This window comes from Nicotiana tomentosiformis, chromosome 11 (assembly GCF_000390325.3).
Source record: "Nicotiana tomentosiformis chromosome 11, ASM39032v3, whole genome shotgun sequence".
NCBI lineage: Eukaryota > Viridiplantae > Streptophyta > Magnoliopsida > Solanales > Solanaceae > Nicotiana > Nicotiana tomentosiformis.
The window spans coordinates 109,733,641-109,761,335 of record NC_090822.1 but is presented as its reverse complement, the minus strand read 5'-3'; the positions used below and the strand labels follow the sequence as shown (position 1 = coordinate 109,761,335).

The window sequence follows — 27,695 nt, the reverse complement described above, 5'->3', positions numbered from 1 at the left end:
CAAGCCCGCGAGAGGCCGACCTCAATAAGCGGAGGGACTAACTGTATGGGCCAAAATTTGTCCTAGAATATTTAAGATAAGATAACACTAAAGAAAGAATTCTCGAGCAGTCGTTAGTCGAGGTGGATCTAGAAACAGCAAGACTCATAGCCGAAGAGTCGACAAGAGCCTTGGTCGAGATGTCAATGATGGTCGAGGTCGAGCACCGTTGATGAAACTGTAACGGCTAGTTTTTGAAATAGGATATTAAAGAGAATATTCTAGTGGATATTCTCTGCACTTGTACTATTAGGGTTTAATAGGAATATGTCTCATATAAATAGAAAAAAAGACAATGATATGAGGCATGTGATATTTTTTTGTAAAAACACACTTTGACAAAAAGATTCTCTCTCTTACTGAGATACAAACATCACCTTTCACTAAGATTATGGTCGATATTATTCCATACTTTTCCATTAGATTCTAGAATAATTCGAACATTCAAGGATTTGTCTGTCACTCATCTTTGTTAAGAGAAACAACCATCTAGTTTATCCTTTATTGGGTGAATCATTACTCCTATTTACTTAAATGTCATTTGTTGTTATTCATTGCTATTAAATGCTATATTATTACTCCTACTTTTTGGAATAGTTATTGCATATTGTTATCATCATTCAACCAGATCTATCTGACGTGTATCACACTCTCGAAAGCTATATTTAAAAATATTATTATTAACTAAATTTAATCCATAATCACATAAATTTAATTATTTGAATCAAGAGTTATATTTTTTGTCAAACAATTGGCGATCTCAATTTTTTACCTATACTTAGAGTAATAGATTTTCCACCGGGTAATTTTTGCTCTTATCCTATATGTTTTTCTTTAAAAAATAAAAAAGAATTTCATACCTCGAGTTCTCGACTCAATCAAACCTAAATCTAACTGAGTCAACTACTTCAATACTAGCTTAGCTGGGACCCACCCACGTGCTATCAATCGTTCTTCATTCGACACGTAGTGGATAACCGACAAAGAGCTAAACTCTCGTACAACTGAGCTTGAGCTTCTTCCTTAATAACACCTTCCTTAGTTTCTTCCTTTCCCATTCACACTTTCCACTCCACTCTTAGCACATTCCCAGATCCAAAAAACTTCCCTTTTTTTTACAACCATAATCCTCTTTTCAGTTCTTGGACAAATTTAGCACATAAAAATTCAATCTTTGTATCAAAATGTGAAGTGGGTTGAGCTCAATTTTGGGTGATGAATTGGGGTTCTGAAATGGGTCAAAGTTGGTTCAAACCAATGGGTAAAAGGGTTCCGAAAAGGGTCTTGCTTGGGTGCCAAATGTCAATAGTATTACTGGTGGGTGGAAATCACACTTCCTCCAGGTTTTGTACTCGCTAATCTGTTTGATTTTCTTGTTTATTTGGCTTAAATCTTCTCTTTTAAATCATTCTGATTGAAAAAAATAGAGCTTTTTAGCTACTGTGAAAAGTTCAGTTTCTGTTATTGATCTTGAAACTTGGGGAGTCCTTAAAGTTTTGATCTTTAAAGTGATAATTTGAACTGAAAAATGGATATGAACGTCTTGAAATGGCAAATTCTTCACGGGTCATTAGTGAAACGCTTGATTGTAAAAGGATTCTTGTTTGTCACTGTTATGATCGTTGTCTCGTTCGTTCAAATGGGGCATTTGATCCGGAACTCTGAGCCTATGGTGTTGAATTTTGGTGTATGCCCCTTGAACTTTGGATCCAATCCGAATATGAATGTGACCGGGTTCTTTAAACCCGTTTCTGGATTGGCTTTTCCGCTTTTTGGGGCGTCTTTGGTAAAATGTGAAGATGAAAATTTGAGCAAGAATGTGTTTAAGGAGCTAATGGAAAAGAATTTCTTGGATTTGAATGCCAAAGCATTGTGTGTTGGGAAGAAATCGTCGGCTGCAGCTTTGGCGCTGCGAGAGCTGGGACTCTCGAATGCTATTGGTGTTGATAGGCACCCATATTTCTCTCTTTTGTGGAGAAGATTTGTGTACGAGCTCGATTATGAGGATAATGCTTTCGACTTTGTATTCTCAAGAGATCTTGATAGGGTCTCTGTTCCAGCTCTTTTGGTGCTTGAGATTGAGCGTGTCTTACGTCCAGGTGGCACCGGTGCTATGCTCGTGAGTTCTAGTAGTTTCTACGCAGGGAACTTGATAAAAGGCAACTTGATTAGGTCTGCTACACCAGTTTCCTCATTCTTGAAGAGTTCCGATGTTGTGCACGTATGTGGGGTTGGCGGCTTTACTCTAGTGATGTTCAAGAAAAGATCTGAGATTGTTGAATCTCTCGAGCGTGCTGTACTACCTGCTAATTGTCCGTCCACCACGAATAACAAGCCGTTCTTGAAATACCTTGAGCCACTCGTGGAGAAAAGGTCCGGACAGTTTGAGACAGAAATTTCGTACTTGCCTAAGTACATGAATATCTCGTCAAGGAACAAACTGGTGTATATCAACATTGGTGCTGGAGAATTTGTAGAATCAAGTATTGCAAGAATGTTCAAGCCTCATTATCCAATCCCTCACCACTTTTTCAATGTTTTCGTCGTTGATCATAACACCTCTGCCCTCCCTTTGTATGTAAAGAATCCCGGTATTAACTTTGTGTACCATCCGGGACTTGGTGGAGAGGATATTTCCCCGTTTCTTGACTCCGATGAATATTTAAGTGCACCGCTAGATCATGAAGGATTTGACTTTATTCCATGGTTCAGTGAAACCGTTAAAGAAGGAGATTACGTGGTCCTCATGATGAATGCTAGAGCAGCGGAGCTGAATATTCTTTCAGAACTATTCAGAACTGGATCAATTTGCCATGTCGATGAACTATTCCTTCGCTGCTCAGCTGCGGACTGCAAAAATGCTCTTTGTGGAGACTGCATTAGCCTTTTCAAAACTCTAAGGGGAGGTGGTGTTTTTGCTCATCAGTGGTGGGGAGACTAAGACTTTGTCAAGAGTCTGGTGCATTAATATTATTGTCTTTTCTTTCAACTTATGCTTCAGTGTCTGTTGGGAATAAATTGAGGGGAGGTTGTAGGTTGATACTGTAATCTTCCTTTCTCCCCTTTGTAATTGCATTTTATGTCTTATGTATGTGCCCGTCTGTTGGTGAATTTCTGTTGTCTGTAAAATCCTCTTTTAGCATATGGAGGAAACGTCTACTATGTTTTAAAAGTTATGCTTTATTGTGAGTTCATGTGGTTTTTTTTGTTGATTTTTCACCCGGTGTCCGGTACCCACATTGGGGTCCGACTATATCCGAATTCGCGCTGGGAAGCGCTCCCTAACATTAGGGGGTTAAGCGCTCCCTAACAAATGTATCACCGTACACCTGGACCTCTGATTAAGAATGAAGGATTACCTACCACTTCACCACAATTCTTATTGGTTGAGTTCATGTGGTTACTATTTATGCAGTTTGCCCCATATGTTTTTTTTTTTTTTGGGTTGTTTGATGGTGAACTCAGCTAATATTCAAGATTGTTTTAGGAAATAGAAGGGGAGCTTTGGAGCAACTCCGTGTAGGTTCAAGCTATGGAAGCAATCACTAATGCACTAATGCTTGAATTGGGGTACGTTATCTATATTATGTCCTTGGGGTGCAGCTCATTCCAGGACCCTGCGTGAATGCAAGATATTTTGTGCACCGCTCCTAAGAAAATATGTAGACAAAAGATCTTAATCCTAGCAGCATATAATTCATTTGTTGTTCTACTTGAACTGATCAATGTTTTGGTTTTTTTACTTTCTTTCTGAGGTAGAGAAAGGACCTAAGAAATCTCCTCCTCTTTAACTATCCAATAATTTAGCCTATTATTGTTGCTTTTACCATTTCCCAAGTTTCAATTGAGAGAATAGAACAGGGAAAAAAATGAACTAATAAAGAGAATTAAAGTAGGCTTATTGATTGTTTTTTCTATTACATTTCATTTTTCTTCTGGGTGGAGGTTAATGTCTCGGGGTTCCTTTTTGTTATTCTATTCTATCAAGGAATAGGATTAAAGGGTAGCCTGGTGCACTAGGCTCCCGTTATGCGCAGAGCCTAGGAAGGGCCGGATCACAAAAGTTTATTGTACGCAATCTTACCCTCTATTTCTGCAAAAGACTGTTTTCACAGCTCGAACCCGTGACCAGGTGACATCAACTTTACCAGTTACGCCAAAGTTTCCTTTCAAGGAATGGGATTAAATTTGGATCAAGCAGATGCTATTGAAACAAACGAGAGACATCACTACTCACTAGTATCATATTCCAACAGCCCTTTCAACAATAATACACATCTCTCACTCAGCCTTTGGCCCAAGAAAAACAACCCAAATGGAACCTTAAGTGTTTGACCCAAACGTTATATGTTGGGGACTTTTACACAAATAGCCGGTCATATTAAATATTTACCTTTTCTAGTCATATACATATATTATATATTAATTATATACATATAATATATAAATTATGTATATATTATTCACGGCTATTTATAGTTTAAGTGGTAGGGTGTACGGCTATTTGGGTTAATTCTTCTACATGTTGAGCTGGGAGCTTCCCTCTTGCTTTTGGTAGAAATGACATCAAGTAGTCACTCCAAAGGGTGTTCTTTAGGAATTAGCTAATTCATCCTTAATTTCAATTTTTCACTTTTTCAGTTTAAATTTTTGAGAAACTATTGTCCTGAATTGTCATGAAATTAAGATTTTTAGTTTAAACTTTCGGGACAAAACAAATACAGACTAATTCCTATATAGCATCCTTAGGAATGGTTGTTTGTGCACTTCGCCCTTCGCTTGCACTATGGTCCGGAAGTACACATATTTTGGCTTTAAGAGTAAATGACTACTATTTTTTGTTGGAATTTTTACCTCCTATAGCAAACCTTTACACCTTATTTATTATAAATAAATACCTTTTTATAAAATTATATTCTATAACTACTTTTTAGGTTTTATAGCAAATTATGTATTTATGGTCACTTCCTACCGTTAAGCCATTAAATACACTGTGAAATATTTTTCTCTCTCATACTTTCTATTCTCTCTCTCCTAATAACACCGTATTGTATACAATTTTATTAAACCCACGCTCTCTCTCCACTATCTCTCTCCCAACCCAGTATATTCCCCACGAATACAACCACCATTATCAACTGATTCATCAAGCTTGTGATGACCCAAAATGCCATCTTTAAATTTAATAAGTAATTATGTGTTCTAAGACCTCGAAAAGCACCGTTTATCATTCCTCGACTTGCGTGCGCAGTCTGTACAATTTTCTGGAAAGTTTTTATGTGAAAAATAGATTAAAATATGAAATAGAGCTTTAAAACTCAAATAAGTTGACTTTGGTCAACATTTTGAGCAAACGGACCCAGATAAGTATTTTGACAATTCCGATAGGTCCGTATCGTGATTTGGGACTTGGGCGTATGCCCGGAATCGAATTCCGAGGTCCCTAGCCCGAGATATGGAATTTTGATGAAAAATTAAAAGCTTGAAAGCTTAATGATTTCAAAGAAATTACTAATGTTGGATTTATTGACCTCGGGTCCGTATTTTGGTTTCGAAGCCCGGTATAGGTCCACTATAATATTTATGACTTGTCTGTCAAATTTGGTGATAATCGTAGTTGATTTGACGTGATTCAGACGCCCGGTTGTAAAAATATAAGTTTTAAAATTTTCTTGAAAATTTCCTTTGATTTGGTGTCCGATTCGTAGTTCTTGGTGTTATTTTGGCGATTTGATCGCGCGAGCAAGTTCGTATGATGTTTTAGGACTTGGGTGCATGTTTGGTTTGGAGCCCTGAGGACTCAGGTTGATTTCGGGTGGTTAACAAATCATTGTTGGACTTAAGAAAACTACAGAAATCTGCTTATGGTTTCCTTCTTCGCGTTCGCGAAGAGGAAATTTGGACTGGTACTTTTTGTGCTTCGCGTTCGCGACTAAGGGAACGCGTTCGCAAAGGGTCGCGGTGCAAAGCTTCACGTTCGTGACCGAATCCCCGCGTTCGCGAAGGGAAAGAGGCTGACCAGGAAAAATTACCCTTCGCGTTCGCGAAGACCAAGCCAGGCAAGCATCGCGTTCGTGAGGTAGCCCTCACGTTCGCGAAGAGTAAAATTGGACAGCACAAATTTGTGCTTCGCGAACGCGAGGCACTAACCGCGTTCGCGAAGAGTAAAAATCCCAGAAACAGAACTTAAGTTCTGGAAATGGGGTTTCGACCCATTTTCAACTCCTTCCCAGTTTTGAGCTCGGGTAAGGCGAATTTTGGGCGATTTTTACGGAAAAATATTGGGGTAAGTGTTCCTTATCCTATATTGATTATATTTCATGATTTCATACTCATTTATATCATGAATCCGTGAATTTATGGAAGAAAAATCAGATTTTTATAAAATCTTCCAAAAACGAAAATTTAAGATTTGAAGATCCATTTGACATCGGAATTGGATAATTTTTGTATGGTTGGACTCGTCTCGGAATGAGTGTTCGGATTTCGTAAGTTTTTCTGAGATTTGAGATGTGGGTCCCACTGCCAAATATTTTAATGAATTTCGAATTTTTATCCGAAAAATTTATAAATTCATATGGAATTAATTCCTATGATTCTTATTGAATATATCGAATTGTTTGTGAATAGATTTGAAGCTTTCGGAGGCAAATTTAAAAGGAAAAGTTGTGGTTGAATAATTGATTGGAATTTGCAAAGCAAGGTAAGTGTCGTGGTTAACCTTGACTTGAGGGAATAGAACTCTTAAATTATTTGTTATGTGAATTGCATGTGAACGACATATAGGCGAGCTGACGAGTGTCTATACGTCGTCAAATTAATTGTTTGCCTGCTTACTTGAAAAAAATCATAAATTATTTTTAATCATAAATTAATTATTATAATAATTATTTCTCTCTTATTCTTTGTCAAATATTAATTCTTGAATTCCTGCATTAATTGTTACATGCTATTTGAATTATTCGCCTTAATTGTTATTTGACATTTATCATATTAAATATTAAACTCCCTATTTGCTCCCTGATTTTCATAATAATTTGCTATTTGTCATTGTTTGCTTCATAATTAAACCATAATTATTGTATGCTTGTTGTCTTATAATTTTATATTAATTGTTACATTTATTGGGAAAATTTCTTCTATAAGAATTGGTAAATGATTATGTTGGAGGAGCGGGTTGCATGCCGTAACATGATTGATTATAGTGAATATATTGGAGGATCGGGTTGCACGCCGCAACATACTTATTAAAAGTCTATATTGGAGGATCGGGTTGCACGCCGCAACACACTTATTAAAAGTCTATATTGGAGGATCGGGTTGCACGCTGCAACAGACTTATTAAAGTCCATATTGGAGGATCGGGTTGCATGCCGCAACAGACTTATTTAAAAGTCGACATACATATATATATATATATATATATATATATATATATATATATATATATATATATATATATATATATTGGGGGATCGGGTTGCACGCCGCAACAGACTTGATTAAAAATGAATATATTGTGAGAGCGGGTTGCACGCTGCAATAGAATCGAATGTGAATATATTGTGAGAGCGGGTTTGTAACGACCCGGCCGGTAGTTTCGAGAGTTATAGCCCCGTTTTCCCTGTTTCTACTTCTTTTTTTGTGTTATTCAGCTATATTATGTTATTTCGGGTTAGTTGGTTCGGGTCCGGAAGGAACTCGGAGTGAAATGAGACACTTAGTCTCATAGTTGAAAAATTAAGTTAGAAAAGTGGATCGGATATTGACCTATGTGTAAACGACCTCGGATTCGAATTCTGATAATTCCAATAGCTCCGTATTTCCAATAGCTCCGTATGGTGATTTTGGGCTTAGGAGCGTGTCCGGTATATTATTTGGAGGTCTGTAGAGGAATTAAGCTTGAAATGCCGATAGTTTAATTTTTTGAGAAGTTTGACCGGGGGGTTGACTTTTTGATATCGGGGTCGGAATCCGATTCTGAAAATTGAAATACCTCTGTTATGGCATTTATGACTTGTGTGCAAAATTTGAGGTCAATCAGACGTGATTTGATAGGTTCCGGAGTCGTTTGTAGAAATTAGAAATTTCAAAGTTCATTAGGCTTGAATTGGGATGTAATTCATGATTTTAGCGTTGTTTGAGGTGATTTGAGGGTTCGACTAAGTCCGTATGATATTTTAGGTCTTGTTGGTATATTTGGTTGAGGTCCCGAGGGGCTCGGGTGAGTTTCGGATGGTTCGCGGGTTGGATTTTGGACTTGGAACTCTGCAGGAATTTTTCTAATGCACCATCTAGTTTCCTTCATCGCGTTCGCGAGTGGAACCTCGCGTTTGCGAAGAGGAACTGGGAGGCTTGCAATATTTTCTCTTCGCGTTCGCGAAGAGAAGCACGCGTTCGCAAAGGGTGGACTGGGTGTGCATCGCGAACGTGAGAGGTGTTACGTGATCGCGAAGAAGAGAGGAAGCAGCCGAAGACCCCAGGCAATTGGTCTACGCGTTCACGTAGGGGGGGGGGTCGCGTTCGCGTAGTGAGGGGGAAATGAAGCATCGCGTTCGCGATGGGTTGAATGCGTTCGCGTAGAAGGCATTGAGGCAGAGGTATTTTGTGCTTCGCGAACACGAGGGTGATGTCGCGTTCGCGAAGGAGGAATTTGGACTGGAGTTATTTTGTGCTTCGCGAACGCAAGGCACAGACTGCGTTCGCGAAGAAGAAAAGTCTGGGCAGTGAGTTTAAGTTCTGAAAATGGGACTTCGTCCCATTTTTAGTTTTTGGCGATTTGGAGCTCGAAATTGAGGCGATTTTGGGTGATTTTCAGAGAAAACAATGGGGTAAGTGTTCTTAACTCAATATTGGTTAAATTACCCGAATCCATGGTTGTTTTTATCATTTAATTGGTGACTTGAGTTGGGAAAATTTGAAAACCCTCTTGGTTTAAATTGAAGATTTGATGGTCGAGTTGGGGTCGGATTTTGGTAAAATTGGTATGGTTAGACTCTTGGTTAAATGGGCTTCCGGATTTTGTAACTTTTGTCACATTCCAAGACGTCGGCCCCACGGGCGATTTTTTGAGCTAATTTTCGGATTTTTATGAAAACTCATTATTATCTTGTGGAATTAATTCCAATGAATTTTATTGACTGAAACGAATTATTTATGACCAGATTCGAGGCGTTTGGATACCAATTCACGAGAAAAGGACATTGCAGAATAAGAATTTCGCGGTTTGAGGTAAGTAACGATTGTAAATCTAGTCCTGAGGGTATGAAACCTCAGATTTTGTATCATTCTACTATTTTTATTGATGCACATGCTAGGTGACGGACGTGTGGGCGTGCACTGTTGGGGATTTGTGACTTGGTCTATCCCATAGCAACTATAAAGTTGCATACTTTGTTGATACCATATGATACTTATATGTTTTAGAAAGAATTTCTGTAAATTGGGCTGGATGCCATGTTTGGGCCTTGCGCCAGTGCTGTTTGGACCCTTAGGGGCTTTATCTTACTATCCTCTCATTGTTTTCGATTGAAAATCTATACTCAGTCATGCTTATACTTGTTTACCGCATAACTTAGTTTTTGTGACTCTATTTTGATGCATATAAATGTTTTGGGCCGAATGCCCTATTTTACTGAAATGCCCGAGTGGCTTGAGAGGTTTATGACTAAGTGAGGCCGAGGGCCTGATTTGTGAGGATGAGTGTGGATCGGGGCTGCCCGCCTGCAGCATACTTTATTATTACTGCACGTGAGTTGTCTGTGCAGCACGTGAGTTGTCTGTGCAGATTATAGCGCTTGGGCTGAAGGAGCCCCTCCGGAGTCTGTACATACCCCCAGTGAGCGCATGTACCTACTGAGTGCGAGTGCCGAGTGCTGAGTGATTGGGAGGCATGAGTGATTGTGAGGTGTGCCCGAGTGGCAAGAGTGATTGTGAGGTATGCCCGAGTGGCAAGAGTGATTGTGAGGTATGCCCGAGTGGCAAAAGTGATTGTGAGGTATGCCCGAGTGGCACGAGTGACTGTGAGGTTTGCCCGTGGGGCTGTATATGAGTGATGTTTTGCCAGAGGGGTTGTTTATGATTTCATCATTTTTGCTAACCTTTGCATTGAGCCTTTGTTTGAAAAATGGTTGGAAAAATATGTTTAAATGATTTTTACTAGAACCAGGTTTAAACGAGATGATTTGATTCAAACACTGATTTTTAAAGCATGTTGTACTTTACTGAGATTTCATGATATGAACGTTATATGCTTTATTGCTCGTCACTACTACTCAGTCTTTATTTATTGTTGTTACTTACTGAGTTGGCGTACTCACATTACTCCCTGCACCTTGTGTGCAGATTCAGGTGTAACTGGACACGGTAGCGGTTATTGATTGTTCTGGTTACAGATTTTCTTGGAGATAGCAAGGTAGCTGTTTGGCGATCGCAGCCCCTGCTCTTCTCCCTCTTATCTTCCTCTAGTTGTATTTAGTTATTTTCCACGCTGAGGTAGCCTTGATATTGTTAGACAGTTTGTATTAGATGCTCATGACTAGTGACATCCCGATGTCGGGCTTTTCTTTCCGCACTTTTATTTTGATTGGAACTCCTTTACGAAGGTTTTATGTTAAATAACATTGAAATTATCTTTGAAATGAAATTATCGGTTTATTTTGGAAATGAGTCGGCTTGCCTAGTTCCACGATAGGCGCCATCACGACAAGGGTTAGTTTGGGTCGTGACAGATTGGTATCAAAGCTTAGGTTACATAGGTCTCACGAGTCATGAGCGGGTTTAGTAGAGTCTTGCGGATCGGTATAGAGACGTCTGTACTTATATTCAAGAGGCTACAGAACCTTTAGGAAACTCCACATTCTTGAATTCTTGTGGTGCGAATCTTTTGATTCTAGTAACTAAACATTTGTTGTTTCATTCTCTCACAGATGGTGAGGAGTCGTACTACCAGTCAGGAGGGCCAGTCACTAGTACCACTAGCCAGGGCCGCGAGAGGCCGATGCCGCGATAGAGGACGTGGTAGGGGCAGAGGTGCAGCCCGTACAGAAGCTGGGGCAGTACCTGCAGATTCACCGGTTGTCCCAGATCAGGACCAAGTTCCAGTTGTTGATGCACCAGCTCAGGCACCACCTTTGCCTATTGTGATTCCAGGCCTTCATGAGGCCCTAGCTTAGATTCTGACAGCGTGTACTGGCCTTGCTCAGGCGGTCTCTATTTCGACGGCCGCAGCCACTTCTCAGGCCAGGGGAGGCACTCAAACTCCCGTCGCTCGCACACCCGAGTAGGTTATTCAGAGACTTCAGACACCGGAGGCACCACCAGCCCAACCGGTTGTTATTGCTCAGGATTATGTGGTTCCTGCTATTCCTGAGGATGATCAGCATAGGTTGGAGATGTTTGGGAGACTTCAGCCACCAACTTTCAGTGGCACAGAGAGAGATGATGCTCAGGACTTTTTGGACAGGTGTCAGAGGATACTCCGTACTGTTGGTATTTTGGAGAATTGTGGGGTCTCATTCACTACCTTTCAATTTTCTGGGGCTGCACTCAGATGGTGGGAGACTTACGAGAGGCATAGGCCTATTGGCGCAGCACCCCTTACTTGGCAGCAGTTCTCCGTGGTCTTTTTAGAGAAGTTCGTGCCTCGATCCCGCAGAGAGGAGTTGCGCAGACAGTTTGAGCAGTTTCGCCAATGTGATATATCTGTGACACAGTATGAGATGCGGTTCTCTGAGTTGGCCCATCATACGATCTGGTTGGTTCCCACGGACAGGGAAAGGATCATGAGGTTTATTGATGGTCTCACTTATCAGCTACAGTTGCTCATGACCATAAAGAGGGTTTCAGGTGCTACCTTTGATAAGGTTGTTGACATTGCTCAGCACATTGAGATGGTTTGTGGTCGGGAGAGGGTTGAGAGGGAGGCCAAGAGGTCTCGTGGTCAGGGTGGATTCAGCAGTGATCCTTTTGGGGGTCAGTTCCAGCACGGTAGAGGTCGTCATTTCAGACAGGCTCAGTCAGCTTGGCCATTTCATCGGGGTGCATCATCTGGATATGGTTCTCACAGTTCTCATCAGGTCCACTCATCACTTAGTGCCCTTCCAGTTCATAGTTCGTCCCGTGCTCCACCTGTTCAGGGCTTTTCCATGCCAGGTTCTTCTACCAGTTATCCCGGTGCTAGGGGTTCCCTTCAGTTTCCGCCACCAGCACCAGGGAGTTGTTTTGAGTGTGGGGAGCTTGGGCATATGTGGAGGTAGTGTCCTCGTCGTCATGGAGGTCTATCTCAGTAGAAGAGTCAGCCTTCGACTATAGCACCAGTTACCTCACCACCCGCCCAGTCAGCTCGGGTTGGAGGTCAGTCAGCTAGGGGTCTCCGTAGAGGGGGAAGGCATATCAGGGGGTGGTCAGGCCCGTTTATATGCTCTCCCTGCCAGACCAGATGCTATTACTTTAGATGCTGTGATTACATATATTGTCTCAGTTTGTCACAGAGATGCCTCAATTTTATTTGACCCTGGTTCCACTTATTCATATGTTTCCTCATATTTTGCCCTTTTTCTGGATATGCCCCGTGAGTCCTTAGTTTCATATGTACATGTATCTACTCTTGTGGGTGATACTATTATTGTGGACCGCGTATATCGGTCATGTGTGGTGACTATTGGGGGTCTGGAGACTTGAGTGGATATATTGTTGCTTAGTATGGTTGACTTTGATGTGATATTGGGTATGGATTGGTTATCTCCATGTCATGCTGTTCTAGATTGTCACGCTAAGACGGTGACGTCGGCTATGCCGGGAATTCCGAGGGTTAAGTGGATCAGTTCTGTAGATTATGTATCAAGTAGGGTAATTTCATATTTGAAGGCTCAACGCATGGTTGAGAAGGGTTGCCTATCTTATTTGGCTTTTGTGAGGGATGTTAGTGCAGAGACTCTTGTCATTGTTTCTGTTCCGGTGGTACGTGATTTCCCGGATGTGTTTCCTGCAGACCTTCCGGACATGCCACCTGACAGGGATATTTACTTTGGTATTGATTTGGTGCCGGGCACTCAGCCCATTTCTATTCCACCGTATCGTATGGCAACGGCGGAGTTGAAGGAATTGAAAGAACAACTTCAGGAACTCCTTGATAAGGGGTTTATTCGGCCTAGTGTGTCACCTTAAGGTGCACCGATTCTATTTGTGAAGAAGAAGGATGGTTCCATGAGAATGTATATTGATTACAGGCAGTTGAACAAGGTCACAGTCAAGAATAAGTATCCTTTGCCTCGTATTGATGATTTATTCGACCAGCTTCAGAGAGCGAGGGTGTTCTCTAAGATCGATTTGAGGTCCGGTTATCATCAGTTGAAGATTCGGGATTCAGATATTCTTAAGACAGCTTTCAGGACCCGATATGGCTATTATGAGTTCTTGGTGATGTCTTTTGGGCTGACCAATGCCCCAGCAACGTTCATGCATTTGATGAACAGTGTATTTCAGCCCTATTTGGACTCATTCATTGTTGTATTCATTGATGATATCCTGATGTACTCTCGTAGCCAGGATGAGCACGCTCAGCATTTGAAGATTGTATTACAGAGATTGAGGGAGGAGAAACTTTATGCAAAGTTCTCCAAATATGAGTTTTGGCTCAGTTCAGTAGCATTCTTGGGGCACGTGGTGTCCAGTGAGGGTATTCATGTAGATCTGAAGAAGATAGAGGCGGTGCAGAGTTGGCCCAGACCGTCCTTAGCCACGGAGATTAAGAGCTTTCTTAGTTTGGCGGGTTACTACCGTCGCTTTGTGGAGGGATTTTCATCTATTGCATCGCCCTTGACCAAATTGACCTAAAATGGTGCTCCATTTAGGTGGTCGGATGAGTGTGAGGAGAGCTTTCAGAATCTCAAGACTGCTTTGACCACAGCTTCAGTGTTGGTTCTACCATCAGCTTCAGGTTCTTACACCGTGTATTGTGATGCCTCGAGGATAGGCATTGGTTGTGTTTTGATGTAGGAGGGTAGGGTGATCGCCTATGCCTTGCGCCAGTTGAAGACCCATGAGAAGAACTATCCTGTCCATGATCTTGAGTTAGCAGCCATTGTTCACGCCTTGAAGATTTGGCGTCATTATTTGTATGGGGTTCATTGTGAGATCTATACAGATCACCGGAGTCTGCTGTATCTGTTAAAGTAGAAGGATCTTAATTTGTGTCAGCGAAGATGGTTGGATCTTCTTAAAGACTATGATATCACTATTTTGTACCATCCGGGGAAGGCCAATGTGGTGGCCGATGTTTTGAGTCATCGGGCAGAGAGTTTGGGGAGTTAAGCATATCTTCCAACAGCAGAGAGACCTTTGGCATTAGATGTTCAGACCTTAGTAGGCCAGCTTGTCAAATTGGATATTTCGGAGCCTAGTCGGGTATTGGCTTGTGTGGTCTCCAGGTCTTCTCTTTATGACCGTATCAGGGAGCGTCAGTATGATGACCCCTACTTGCTCGTTCTTCAAGACAGGGTTCAGAGAGGTGATGCTAGGGGTGTGACTATTGGTGATAACGGCGTGCTGAGAATGCAGGGCCGAATATGTGTGCCTAATGTAGATGGGCTTCGAGAGTTGATTCTTGAGGAGGCCCACAGATCGCGGTATTCCATCCATCCAGGTGCCACGAAGATGTACCAGGATTTAAGGCAGCACTATTGGTGGAGGCTGATGAAGAAGGATATAGTTGGGTTTGTGGCTCGGTGTCTCAATTGTCAGTAGGTTAAGTATGAGCATCAGAGACCGAGTTGCTTGCTTCAGAGGTTAGAGATCCCGGAGTGGAAGTGGGAGCGGATCACCATGGACTTTGTAGTTTGGCTCCCATGGACTTCGAGGAAGTTCGATGCTATTTGGGTTATTATGGATCGGCTGACCAAGTCCGCGCACTTCATTCCGGTTGGTACTACTTACTCTTCAGAGCAGTTGGCTGAGATTTACATACGAGAGATCGTTCGCCTGCATGGTGTCCCAGTTTCCATCATTTCAGATAGGGGCACTTAGTTCAAATCGCTGTTTTGGAGGGCTGTGTAGCAAGAGTTGGGTACTCAGGTTGAGTTGAGCACAACTTTTCACCCTTAGACGGACGGGCAGTCCGAGAGCACTATTCAGATATTGGAGGACATGTTGCGTGCTTGTGTTATTGACTTTGGGGGTTCATGGGACCAGTTTCTTCCACTCGCGGAGTTTGCATATAACAACAGTTATCAGTCAAGTATTCAGATGGCTCCGTACGAGGCTTTGTATGGGAGGAGGTTTAGATCTCCGGTCGAATGGTTTGAGCCGGGTGAGGCTAGGCTCTTAGGTACAGACTTGGTCCAGGACGCATTAGATAAGATGAAATTGATACTGCACGGCGCAGTCTAGGCAGAAGAGCTACGCGGATAGGAAGGTCCGTGATGTGTCTTTTATGGTTGGGGAGAAGGTTTTGCTGAAGGTATCACCCATGAAAGGTGTTATGAGGTTTGGGAAGAAGGGCAAGTTGAGCCCCCAGTTCATTGGGCCTTTTGAGGTGCTTCAGAGGATAAAGGAGGTGGATTATAAGCTTGCCTTGCCACCCAGCTTGTCGAGTGTGCATCCAATGTTTCATGTTTCCATGCTCCGGAATTATATTGGAGATCCGTCCCATGTTATGGATTTCAGCACAGTTCAGTTAGAGGGTGATATGACTTATGATGTGGAGCCGGTGGCTATTTTGGATCGGCAGGTTCGAAGGTTGAGGTTAAAGGATATAGCTTCAGTGAAGGTCTAATGGAGAGGTCAGCATGTGGAGGAGGCCACCTGGGAGACCGAGCGGGAGATGCTGATCAGATATCCACGCCTATTCGAGACTCCAGGTATGTTTCTAGACCCGTTCGAGGACGAACGAAGGTGTTACCGTGCCATTTGATATGATATCTTGAATATATTTCTCACACTAGGAAAGTTAAATGAGGTGTCACATGATGACTTTTACTTGAAAGAATTATATTCGGAATGTAGTTACGTAAAAGAATTATATTCGAAAGAAACTTACTTGAAAGAATTATATTCAAAAGAATTTACTTGAAAGAATTATATTCGAAAGATATTTACTTGAAAGAATTATATTCGAAAGGTATTTACTTGAAAGAATTGTGTTTGAAAGATATTTATTTGAAAGAATTATATTTGTAAGATATTTATTTGAAAGAATTACACTCGAAGGATATTTATTTGAAAGATTTATATTCGAGAGATTTTTATTTGAAAAACTTATATGTGAAAGATTTATATTTGAAGGACTTGATTAATTGGTTATACTTGGCGTTCCTTATTCGTTTGAGCAATATTTATGGTGTTCTTGTTGCCTAGTTGTTCATATCCATAATTGATCTTTGTTGCTGTCACTGCTACTTGTTTTTTATTATCCCTATATGTTACTATATTGCACATGTTAAATGACTAGTGAGTGTCTTGACTGTACCTTGTCACTACTCCACCAGCACTCGGCACTCGGCACTCGGCACTCGCACTCAGTAGGTACATACGCTCACTGGGGGTGTGTACAGACTCCGTAGGGGCTCCTTCAGCCCAAGCGCTATAATCTGCATGGACAACTCACGTGTTGCACGGACAACTCACATGCAGTAATAATAAAGTATGCTGCAGGCGGAAAGCCCCGATCCACACTCATCCTCACAAATCAGGCCCTCGGCCTCACTCAGTCATAAACTTCTCAAGCCACTCGGGCATTTCAGTAAAACAGGGCGTTCGGCCCAAAACATTTATATACATCAAAATAGAGTCACAAAAACTGAGTTATGCGGAAAACAAGTATAAACATGACTGAGTATAGATTTTCAATCGAAAACAATGAGAGGATTGTAAGATAAAGCCCCTAAGGGTCCAAACAGCACTGGTGCAAGGCCCAAACATGGCATCCAGCCCAATTTACAGAAATTCTTTCTAAAACATATAAGTATCATATGGTTTCAACAAAGTATGCAACTTTACAGTTGCTACGGGACGGACCAAGTCACAAATCCCCAATAGTGCACGCCCGTCACCTAGCATGTGCATCACTAAAAATAGTAGAATGATACAAAATCCGGGTTTTCATACCCTCAGGACTAGATTTACAATCGTTACTTACCTCAAACAGTGAAATTCTTATTCGGCAACGTCCTTTTCTCATGAATTGGTCTCCAAACGCCTCGAATCTGGTTATAAATAATTCGTTTCAGTCAATAAAATTCATTGGAATTAATTCCACAAGATAATAATGATTTTTCATAAAAATTCAAAAATTAGCTCAAAATATTGCCCGTGGGGCCCACGTCTCGGAACACGAAAAAAGTTACAAAATTCGGAAGCCCATTTAACCAAGAGTCTAACCATACCAATTTTACCATAATCTGACCCCAACTCGACCATCAAATCTTCAATTTAAACCAAGAGGATTTTCAAATTTTTCCAACTCAATTCACCAATTAAATGATAAAAACAATCATGGATTCGGGTAATTTAACCAATATTGAGTTAAGAATACTTACCCCGTTATTTCCTCTGAAAATCACCCAAAATTGCCTCAATTCCGAGCTCCAAATCGCCAAAAACTAAAAATGGGACGAAGTCCCATTTTCAGAACCTAAACTCACTGCCCAGACTTTTCTTCTTCGCGAACGCGGTCAGTGCCTCACGTTCATGAAGCACAAAATAACTCCCGTCCAAATTCCTCCTTCGCGAACGCGACATCACCCTCGCGTTCGCGAAGCACAAAATACCTCTGCCTCAATGCCTTCTACGCGAACGCATTCAACCCATCGCGAACGCGATGCTTCGTTTCCCCCTCACTATGCGAACACGACACCCCCTACGCGAATGCGTAGACCAATTGTTTGGGGGTCTTCGGCTGCTTTCTCTCTTCTTCGCGAACGCGTAACACCTCTCGCGTTCGCGATGCACACCCAGTCCACCCTTCGCGAATGCGTGCTTCTCTTCGCAAACGCGAAGAGCAAATATTGCCAGCCTCCCAGTTCCTCTTCGCGAACGCGAGGCTCCACTCGCGAACGCAATGAAGGAAACCAGATGGTGCATCAGAAATATTCCAGCAGAGTTCCAAGTCCAAAATCCAACCCGCTAACCATCTGAAACTCACCCGAGCCCCTTAGGACCTTAACCAAATATACCAACAAGTCCTAAAATATTATAGGGACTTAGTCGAACCCTCAAATCACCTCAAACAACGCCAAAATCATGAATTACACCCCAATTCAAGCCTAATGAACTTTGAAATTTCTAATTTCTATAAACGACTCCGCAACCTATCAAATCATGTCTGATTGACCTCAAATCTTGCACACAAGTCATAAATGACATAACAGAGGTATTTCTATTTTCACAATCGGATTCCAACCCCGATATCAAAAAGTCAACCCCTCGGTCAAACTTCTCAAAAATTAAACTTTCGACATTTCAAGCTTAATTCCTCTACGGACTTTCAAATAATATTTTGGACACGCTTGTAAGCCCAAAATCACCATACGGAGCTATTGGAATTATCAGAATTCGAATCCGAGATCGTTTACACATAGGTCCATATCTGGTCCACTTTTCTAACTTAATTTTTCAATTATGAGACTAAGTGTCTCATCTCACTCCGAGTTCCTTCCGGACCCGAACCAACTAACCCGATATAACATAATATAGCTGAATAACACAAAAAATAGAAGTAGAAATGGGGAAAATGGGGCTATAACTCTTGAAACGACCGGTCGGGTCGTTACATCCACCCCTCTTAATCTCATTAAATTCATAACTTTTCCGGTGTGAATAATATGTTCACATATCACATCGAATGGTATGGTAATACCTTCGTGCACTTGTCTCATTCTCACAAAATATATATATGTAAATCAAATTAATTTGCACGGCAACACCCTTCGTGCATTTATCTCTTTCTCACCGTGCATACATATAACAATACCAACTAGGTGGGAGAAATGTCAATAACAATAAAAGAAATAAAGTGAGATGCACATATGAAGCAACAACGACTACAAGTCACATAGAAAACATAGGTGCACAATAACATCTCAAGATAAAGGCATGAATGTATATACAATGAAATGATGTCACAATTTAATGTATGTCTCTTGTCCTCGCCTGTACGGAAACACCCTTCGTACCATGAACATATGATAATATAAAAATAATGGCACGACATCACCCTTCGTGCTTTTACTCTTATCCTCACGTGATAGTATAATTGAAATGGCACGGCATCACCCTTCGTGCTTTACACTCTCAAATGGCACGACATCACCTTTCGTGCTTTACACTCTCAAATGGCACGACATCACCCATCGTGCTTTACACTCTCAAATGGCACGACATCACCCTTCGTGCTTTACACTCTCCCTCACATGATAATGTATATGAAATGGCACGGCATCACCCTTCGTGCTTCACACTCTTCCTTACCAAGCACATTTGTATCATCAACAAGCAAGGTAGGAAGCATAAATAACATTAAGGAGAGTTTTTAAACGACAACACAATACAACAATTCATATCACAATTTGCCCACATGGCACAACCAACTCCAAAGATACAACAAAATCGATTAATTTCATAGCAAATAACCCAAAGCTCCACACAACATAAATAAAACCTCAAAGACAACAACTGAGATGGAAAAGTAACTCAGCATAGGACAACACCTTCTTTAATCCAAATTTTTGATAAATATATTAAAGCCTCTTTTTAAACTTATTTAATTAATTATTTGCAGATGAAAAATCCATAATAAAATTAATTCTAAGAAATATCAAATCAACAAACACACGGAATTCATATAAAAATCCAAGTGGCAGTCACACCAAATTATCATATAAAATACAAACTCGACAAATAAGGAATGAGGCATGACAAATCAAGGATTTACTAAGTTCCAACAATTTTTCAATTTAATACATAAGGGCGTCTACGAATTGCAATCTATATAATTTGCACATATAAACCAAGTACGTACTCGTCACCTCACGTACATGATTTTCAATTACACAATTTTCACATAAGACTCAATTCCTAAGGGGTAATTCCCCCACTCAAGGATAGGCAAGATACTTACCTCGACGAAACTAAGTCAATGCTTTAAATGATCTTCGCGAGTGAAGCCACCTTCGGACGGCTCAAATCTGAAATTCGCCCCTTAGTAATACTACGATGGTCCACCACACTAAACAAATTTCAATTTACAACAATGCAACACAATTGCACCAATATTAGTAAACAAATTTCCAGATATTTGGTCATTTAGGCATTTTGTCACCTAGAGTGCATAATTCTCTACAACATCCTTCAATGGAATTTCTTCACCTAACAACCACCATCCACACAAATGATTCACCTCACATTCGTCTCTTGTCCATTCACAACTTCCTTTAGCACATGCATGCCCAACAATTCACTCCCAACCCACAAATCTTATAAATTAATTCATTTTACAATCTCTACAATGGGTATTCATTTAGCTTGAGAATTTATGGCTTCCAATCACCATACCATGAGTTACAATATTTAATTCATACTCATATTCCCATAATAAATCCGTACATGTAAGTCTAAGGGTATAGGATTACCTTTTTGGAAGAAATCTTGCAAAATCCTCCTTTGAGTTCTTGAAGAAATTTCTTGAAGATCTAAGTATTTTATGTGTAGATTTCATCAATACTAGTATATAAATAATGGAATTTCACATCAAGATGGGGATTGCTTACCTTGAAGAAGAGAGGAGTTGGTGGTCTTGAGTAAGTGAAGAAGAGCTCCAAAATTCGTCCAAATAAAGTGGGGAAAAGGAACCCCGAAATGATATCTATAGGCCCGGATTTCTGGGTTTGGGATGCCTCCGCGAATGCTATGGCAGCACTTCACTGCTAGCCCTTCTTTCAGATGCAGCCCCGGATGCTTTGCATCCGCAGTCTCCTCTGCCAGCCTTTGGTAATTTGGTCATAACTTCTTGTAAAGATATCCAAATGATGAACAGTTTGAAGCGTTAGAAACTAGACTCATAGATCTTTCATTTGATAGGTTGTTCATCACATAACTCCTATATATATATATATATATATATATATATATATATATATATATATATATATATATATATATATGTAGACACTCTCATCCTAAGTTAGGTCTTGTGCCGAAACATAACAAATCGATCCGGAATGACCTCAATTTTTGCACACAAGTCGTAAATGACATAATGAAGCTATTCAAATTTTTGAAATTGAAGTCCAAGCCTAATAAATCAAGGTCAACTCCCGGTCAACATTATTTATTTTTTAACTTTCGCAAAAATATGTCGAATTATCCTACAGACTTACAAATCCAAATCTGGACATACGCTTAAGTCCAAAATCACCATACGAAACTATTGACACCACCAAAATCCCATTTCAGAGTCATTTGCTCAAAAGTCAAACTCCGGTCATCTCTTTTTATTTAAACTTCAAAAATAAGGATTGTTCTTCTAATTATATTTCGAACCTTCCAAAAACCAAACTCGACCACACACGCAAGTCATAATACATATTACGAAGTTGCTCGGGACCTTAAGTCGATGAACGGAACGTTAATTCTCAAAATGATAAGTTGGATCGTTACAATAACTATAATTAAATATAGCTTCTAATGACACCGATGAACTACATGTATCTCAGTAAAGTTGACTGCCATATATGACAAGAAACACCCCTTTGAAGATGATTTAATATTGGGGCCACATCATACATTAGTCATTCAAAATTTTGAGAAATGGGTTCGTGATGGTCTTTTGGCTATACATGATCAAAAGTGAGCTAAATTCGTCAATCTACAATGTATGGTTTTGATCAATTATTATATGAATGTAATTTTTTTTCCAAATCATTGTAGAAAGGATAAAGAAGACCATTACAAGAAACACAAGTCAACACTGCCTATACCGTTGGATTTTGGAGTTCATGAAGTCACTTCAAAAAATTGATTTTACCTTCTATCCTTCGACGGTCAACTATGGAATGATGATGTAAGTCACTTTCAGTTTATTTCATATTTTGATACATGTTTTTCAATACATTGTGTTTCACTGCTCTGTTATTCTAATATAAGGTCTGTATTCATGTTATTCATGTATCTGAACACAATGTATTCATATGTATTCGATATTACCAGAAATACATTGACATACAGTATTTAATGTATGTTAGTATATTCTATGCTCTCATTGAATACATTGTATTCTGATGTATGCACTATAATCAATGATAACATTTTATCCCAAACTTCATTGTTTTTCAGTGTTATTTCTAGTAATTTGTTATATGTAGTATGTATTCATCAGTATGTAATTTAACAGTATGTATTAACCTATATGCATAGAGTACATGTATTCAGCATTTACTGACGTTATTTATTCAACTTTATATACAACATATTGATGTTATATTCTACTACCTGAGGAAGAAGGGCAAGTACAACCATACCACCAACTTCAAATATACAACTGTTGATTGTATATTCAGGACAAGAGTTGCCGAAATATTCGACAAGTATAATGATACAGATAGTAATGCAAGTGTAGCCACAGAAGAAGATGTTGTATGTGAATACATAAGGGGCTACAGATTGCTAGCTAATGTACCATGGCATACGGTTGATAATGTCTTGATACCAGTCAACTTGAAGGACAAACTTCATTGGATATTAGCAGTTGTCTCATTTAAGGAGAGATGTATCAAGGTATATGACTCCTACCGATCAGCAGGCCATGATGCTTATGTGCGCACTGAGATAGATAAGCTTGCTAAGCTTTTACCTCTGTACCTATCGATCAGTGGTTTCTACATAGATAAGAAAGGAATAGATTGGTCTCGTGAACGAGCATACAATGAAAAGGCACAAACTGATCCCTTTGTAGTTGATTATATTTTGAATGTGCCTCAACAAACGGCTATGAGCATGTATGAATTCATTCCTTTTTGTATTCTTGTATCATTTATAATACTAATAATATGAGTTTTATTTAATTGTGTTAATCTACATTTTCAGAGACTGTGGGTTGCATGTCGCGACATACGCAGAGTATTTGAGCACTTATGGATTGGTTCCTCAAACAATATTTGATGCCAATTTACTCCGTCAAAGATATGGTGCCCTTATTTGGGACTATGCTATGCGGAAGATAGACGCTGATGCCATAAGCGACAATGAAGCACCCGCAAAGATTGTTAGATGAATGATAGATTCAGATACTTCTGTGAAGATAGTTTTAGAATAGTTTTTGATGAATATAATTTTGGAAGATAGTTTTATGTGAATATAGTTTTTTGAATATTGTTTTGGTAAAGATGGTGTTCTGTTAAGAAAAACTCATGTATTCACTTTATGCACTGTATCCACAGTGTTTATTCAGTAGTTTATAATTTCAAATATTCATGTTGTTCCAATGTTTAGTGCAGTAGTTAATATTCAGCAGGTTGTATTCATATGTATTCCGCACATGTATATATATATTCAACATAATATATGCAGTATGTACTCATATGTATTCAAAGTATATATACAGTATGCATTCATCAGTTTACTAAAAATAATCCTTTAGCAGAATGTATTAATATGTATATATGTATTCATATGTATTCAGCAGGTTGTATATGCATCATGTTTTGATATATATTCAAGAGATTGTACTGTATGTGTACTACATTTTATATTCACATGTATTCAAATATATTCAGGAGATTAATTATGTATTCAAATATATTCTGGAGATTGTACTGTATGTGCTCTGCATTTTCTATTCACATGTATTCAAATATATTTAGCAGATTATATTCATATGTATATATGTATTCAACAGATTGTATATGCATTATGTTTTGATATATATTCAAGAGATTGTATGTGTACTGCATTTTATATTCACATGTATTCAAATATATTCAGGAGATTAATATATTCATGAGATAAGGTGGAGAACGTAACGACCCGACTTGTCGTTTTAAGAATTTAAGCCCCATCTGGCGGCATATGGCCCTGAACAACTTCTTATTATGTGTATTTACTTGCGTGCGTGGTTGAATTCAGTTACCGGATGATTTGGAGTAATTTGGGATACTTGGCCCCCAAAACGGAAGCTTAAGTCTTAGGATTTTTACCGTAGTCGGAACTGTGTGAAGACGACTCTAGAATGGAATTTTGATAATGTCAATAGCTCTATATGGTGATTATGGACTTATGAGCGTGTCCGAAAAATTATTTGGAGGTCTGTAGAGGAATTTGTCTTGAAATGACGAAAGATGAATTTTTGGGAAGTTTGACCAGGGGGTTGACTTTTTTATATCGGGGCCGGAATCCGATTATGAAAATTAGAATAGCTTCGTTATGTCAATTATGACTTGTGTGCAAAATTTAAAGTCATTCCAGATTGATTTGATGTGTTTCGGCACAAGATATAGAATTTGAAATTTCAAAGTTCATTAGGCTTGAATTGGGGTATGATTCGTGGCTTTGATGTTGTTTGATGTGATTTGAGGCCTCGAGCAGGTTCGTGTTATGTATTGGGACTGGTTGGTACGATTGGATGGGGTCCCGGGGGCCTCGGGTTTGATTCGGGGTGGTTCCGGACCAAGTTTGAGTGTTTTGATGCTGCTGGTTGCTGGTTCTGGTGTTGTTCTTCGCGTTCGCGAAGAGGGATTTTGCTGTTAGGACTTTATTCTTCGCGTTCGCGAAGAGGTTCTCGCGTTCGCGAAGAAGGAAATTATGCTGTTCGTCGTATGACTTTAGAGGCTCATATCTCGCAATTTATAAGGAATTTGACGATGATCCAAAAATGAAATTGTAACCCTTTGTGTCTAGTTTTCATAAAAGTAAACCATTTGTCATTTGGAGTTGTCTACAAAAAGTTATGGTGGATACACTATAGGCTGTTCGGGAAGAGTTTGGAAATCTCTGTTGCAGAGGGCTGACTTTGGAAGCTTATATCTCGTAATATATAAGGAATTGGTAGATGAGCAACAAATAAAAGTTATAGACCTTGGAGTCTAGGTTTCAAAAAGTAAAACCATTCATCATTTGGATTTTTGTACAAAAGGTTATGACCATTATACTACAGGCTGTCTGAGAAGAGTTTGAAAATGAATTTTGAAGAATTTGTTCTTCGCGAATGCGAGGGGAGTCTCGCGAACGCGAAGAACAAACCCTTGGGCAGCAGAATAAAGTCCAAATTCGTGTCATTCTTCCATTTTTGGACCAAGGAAGCTCGGGTGAGGCGATTGTTCGAGAGTTGTTCAAGGAAAACATTGGGGGTAAGAATTCCTAACTTGATTTTGGTTAAATTACATGAATCTATTGTTATTTTTATCACTAAATTAGTGAATTGGGTTGAAAAAAATTAGAAAACCCTCTTGGTTTAAATTTAAGATTTGGAGGTCGATTTGTTATTGGAATTCGATAAAATTGGTATGGTTAAACTCGTATCGGAATGGGTGTTCGAATTTCATGAAAATTATGTCGGGTTCCGAGAGGCGGGTTCCGCGTTGACTTTTATTGACTTTTTGGAATAAAATTTTAAGTCGACGTATTATTATCCGGAATTATTTTCGATGAATTTTAATGAAGTTATACAATTAATTTGGATAGATCTGAGCTGTCTGGAGGTCAATTCAAGCAAGAAGGCTATTTTGGAATATCGGCCTAACTTCAAAAAAGTAAGTGTCTTGCTTAACCTCGAGTGGGAAAATTACCCCTTAGGCATCGTGTCTTATGTGCCATTTGTGAAATGTGAAAAGTCATGTACGCTATATGTGTAAATTTTATTAAGTTAAAGTCCTGAGCATATTGTGTGGTAAATTGGGTAATTGTTGGTATATAATTAATCATCTAATTGTCGTGCCTAAATCCTTGTTGTTGTTGAACCTGTTGTTATATGACAATTTGATGTGATTGTTACTTGATTATTTATGTAATTCCGTGAATTTGTTGGTTTGATAATTATTGGAATTTAATTTCATTCTGGATTTTCCCTCTGCAAATAATTAATTAAATGAGCTTAAGAAGAGGTGTTTATATAATTATTGAAAATTTGAATTTAATGAAGACTTTGCTTTATGTTGAGTAATTTCTATCTCTATTGATTATTTTTGGGTGTTGTACACATTGTGTGGAGCTTTTGGCTATTTGTTGTGAAATTAATTGACTTGGTTGTAGCTTTCGAATTTGGTTGTGGCCATTGGGCAAATTGTGATATGAATTGATTTTGTTATGTTGTTGTGATAATTTTCCGTGTAAATTGTTGTGTTGTGTGAGTTGTTATTTTGGGAAGATAAGAGTGGCATTTCACCATTGATATTATGTGGTTATAAGGGTGACATTTCACTGTTGTGTTTGTTGGAATATTGTCTGGGCGGAGCGATAAGGGTGGCTATAGGAGCGATAAGGGCGACAATAGGAGCGATAAATGTGGCTATTGGTATTGTCTGAGCGGAGCGATAAGGGTGGCAATATGAGCGATAAGGGTGGCAATAGGAGCGATAAGGGTGGCTATTATCAGGGACGATATGTGATGATGTGGGGGTGTGGTGTTGATAGTTTTCATGTGATGATGTGATTTTCTTGTGTTTACTTTTATATCTTGTGCTATTTGTCTTGTTGTTGGTAAATTGATAACAATCTGATTTATGTTGAAATTGAGAGTCTGTGGCTATTGCCATGCGGTTTATAAAATAAAATATGGGCACGAGGTGCCGTGAGTAAATAATGAGGATATTTGGCACGTGAATTGTCCGTGCAGTTGTGATATGAAATGTGGGCACGAGGTGCTATGATGAAATGATAATGATAATTGGCACGTGAATTGTGATATGAAATGAGGGCACGAGGTGCCAGGGAAATATGATGATTTAATTATGGGCACGAGGTGCCGTGAAAATATGATAAAGGGCCGAGACCCGTATTTTTATAATTATGAAATGAGGTATCACATGGTGACTTTTTAATTGAAAGAATTATATTCAAAATATTTATTTGGAAGGATTTTTACTTAGAAAGTATTATATGAAAGAATTGTATTTGAAAGATATTTATTTGAGGAAATTATATTTGAAAAGATTTATTGAAAGAATTATATTTGAAAAATAATAATTATTTGAGAAAATTATATTTGAAAGAGAGTTATCTGGAAGAATTATATGTGAAAGACATTTATTTGAAGGACTTGATTTAATTGGGTGTAATTGTGTTTATTAATTGTTGAGTGATATTAATGGTATTCTTGTTGTCTGTTGTGCATATCACTGGTTGTTTTATCCTGCCCTTATTATTATTTGTTTCCTATTGTTTTGTATATTATATTGCACATGTTATTAGACTAGTGAGTGTCTTGACTGTACCTCGTCTTTACTCCATTGAGGTTAGTCTTGATACTTACTGGGTACCGACCGTGGTGTACTCATACTACACTTCTGCACATGTTTGTGCAGAGCCAGGTATTGGAGACATCGGACTTGAGAAGCGGGATCGTAAGGATTCAAGGTAGAGCTGCTTGGTCGTCGCAGTCCCTTGGAGTCTTTTGATTTCATTATGCTGTTAATTTTAATCAAACAGTATTGTATATTCGGTCCTCGTGATCA

At 39.4% G+C, this 27,695-nt stretch overlaps 1 protein-coding gene across 1 annotated transcript; it reads left to right on the top strand.

Moving 5' to 3' along the window:
- The first annotated feature begins 1,567 nt into the window (after positions 1-1,567).
- On the top strand, positions 1,568-2,980 carry LOC104094439 (uncharacterized). Its single transcript, XM_009600376.3, has one exon. The coding sequence runs from the start codon at positions 1,568-1,570 to the stop codon at positions 2,978-2,980; it is 1,413 nt and encodes a 470-aa protein (XP_009598671.1).
- The last annotated feature ends 24,715 nt before the right edge of the window (positions 2,981-27,695 follow it).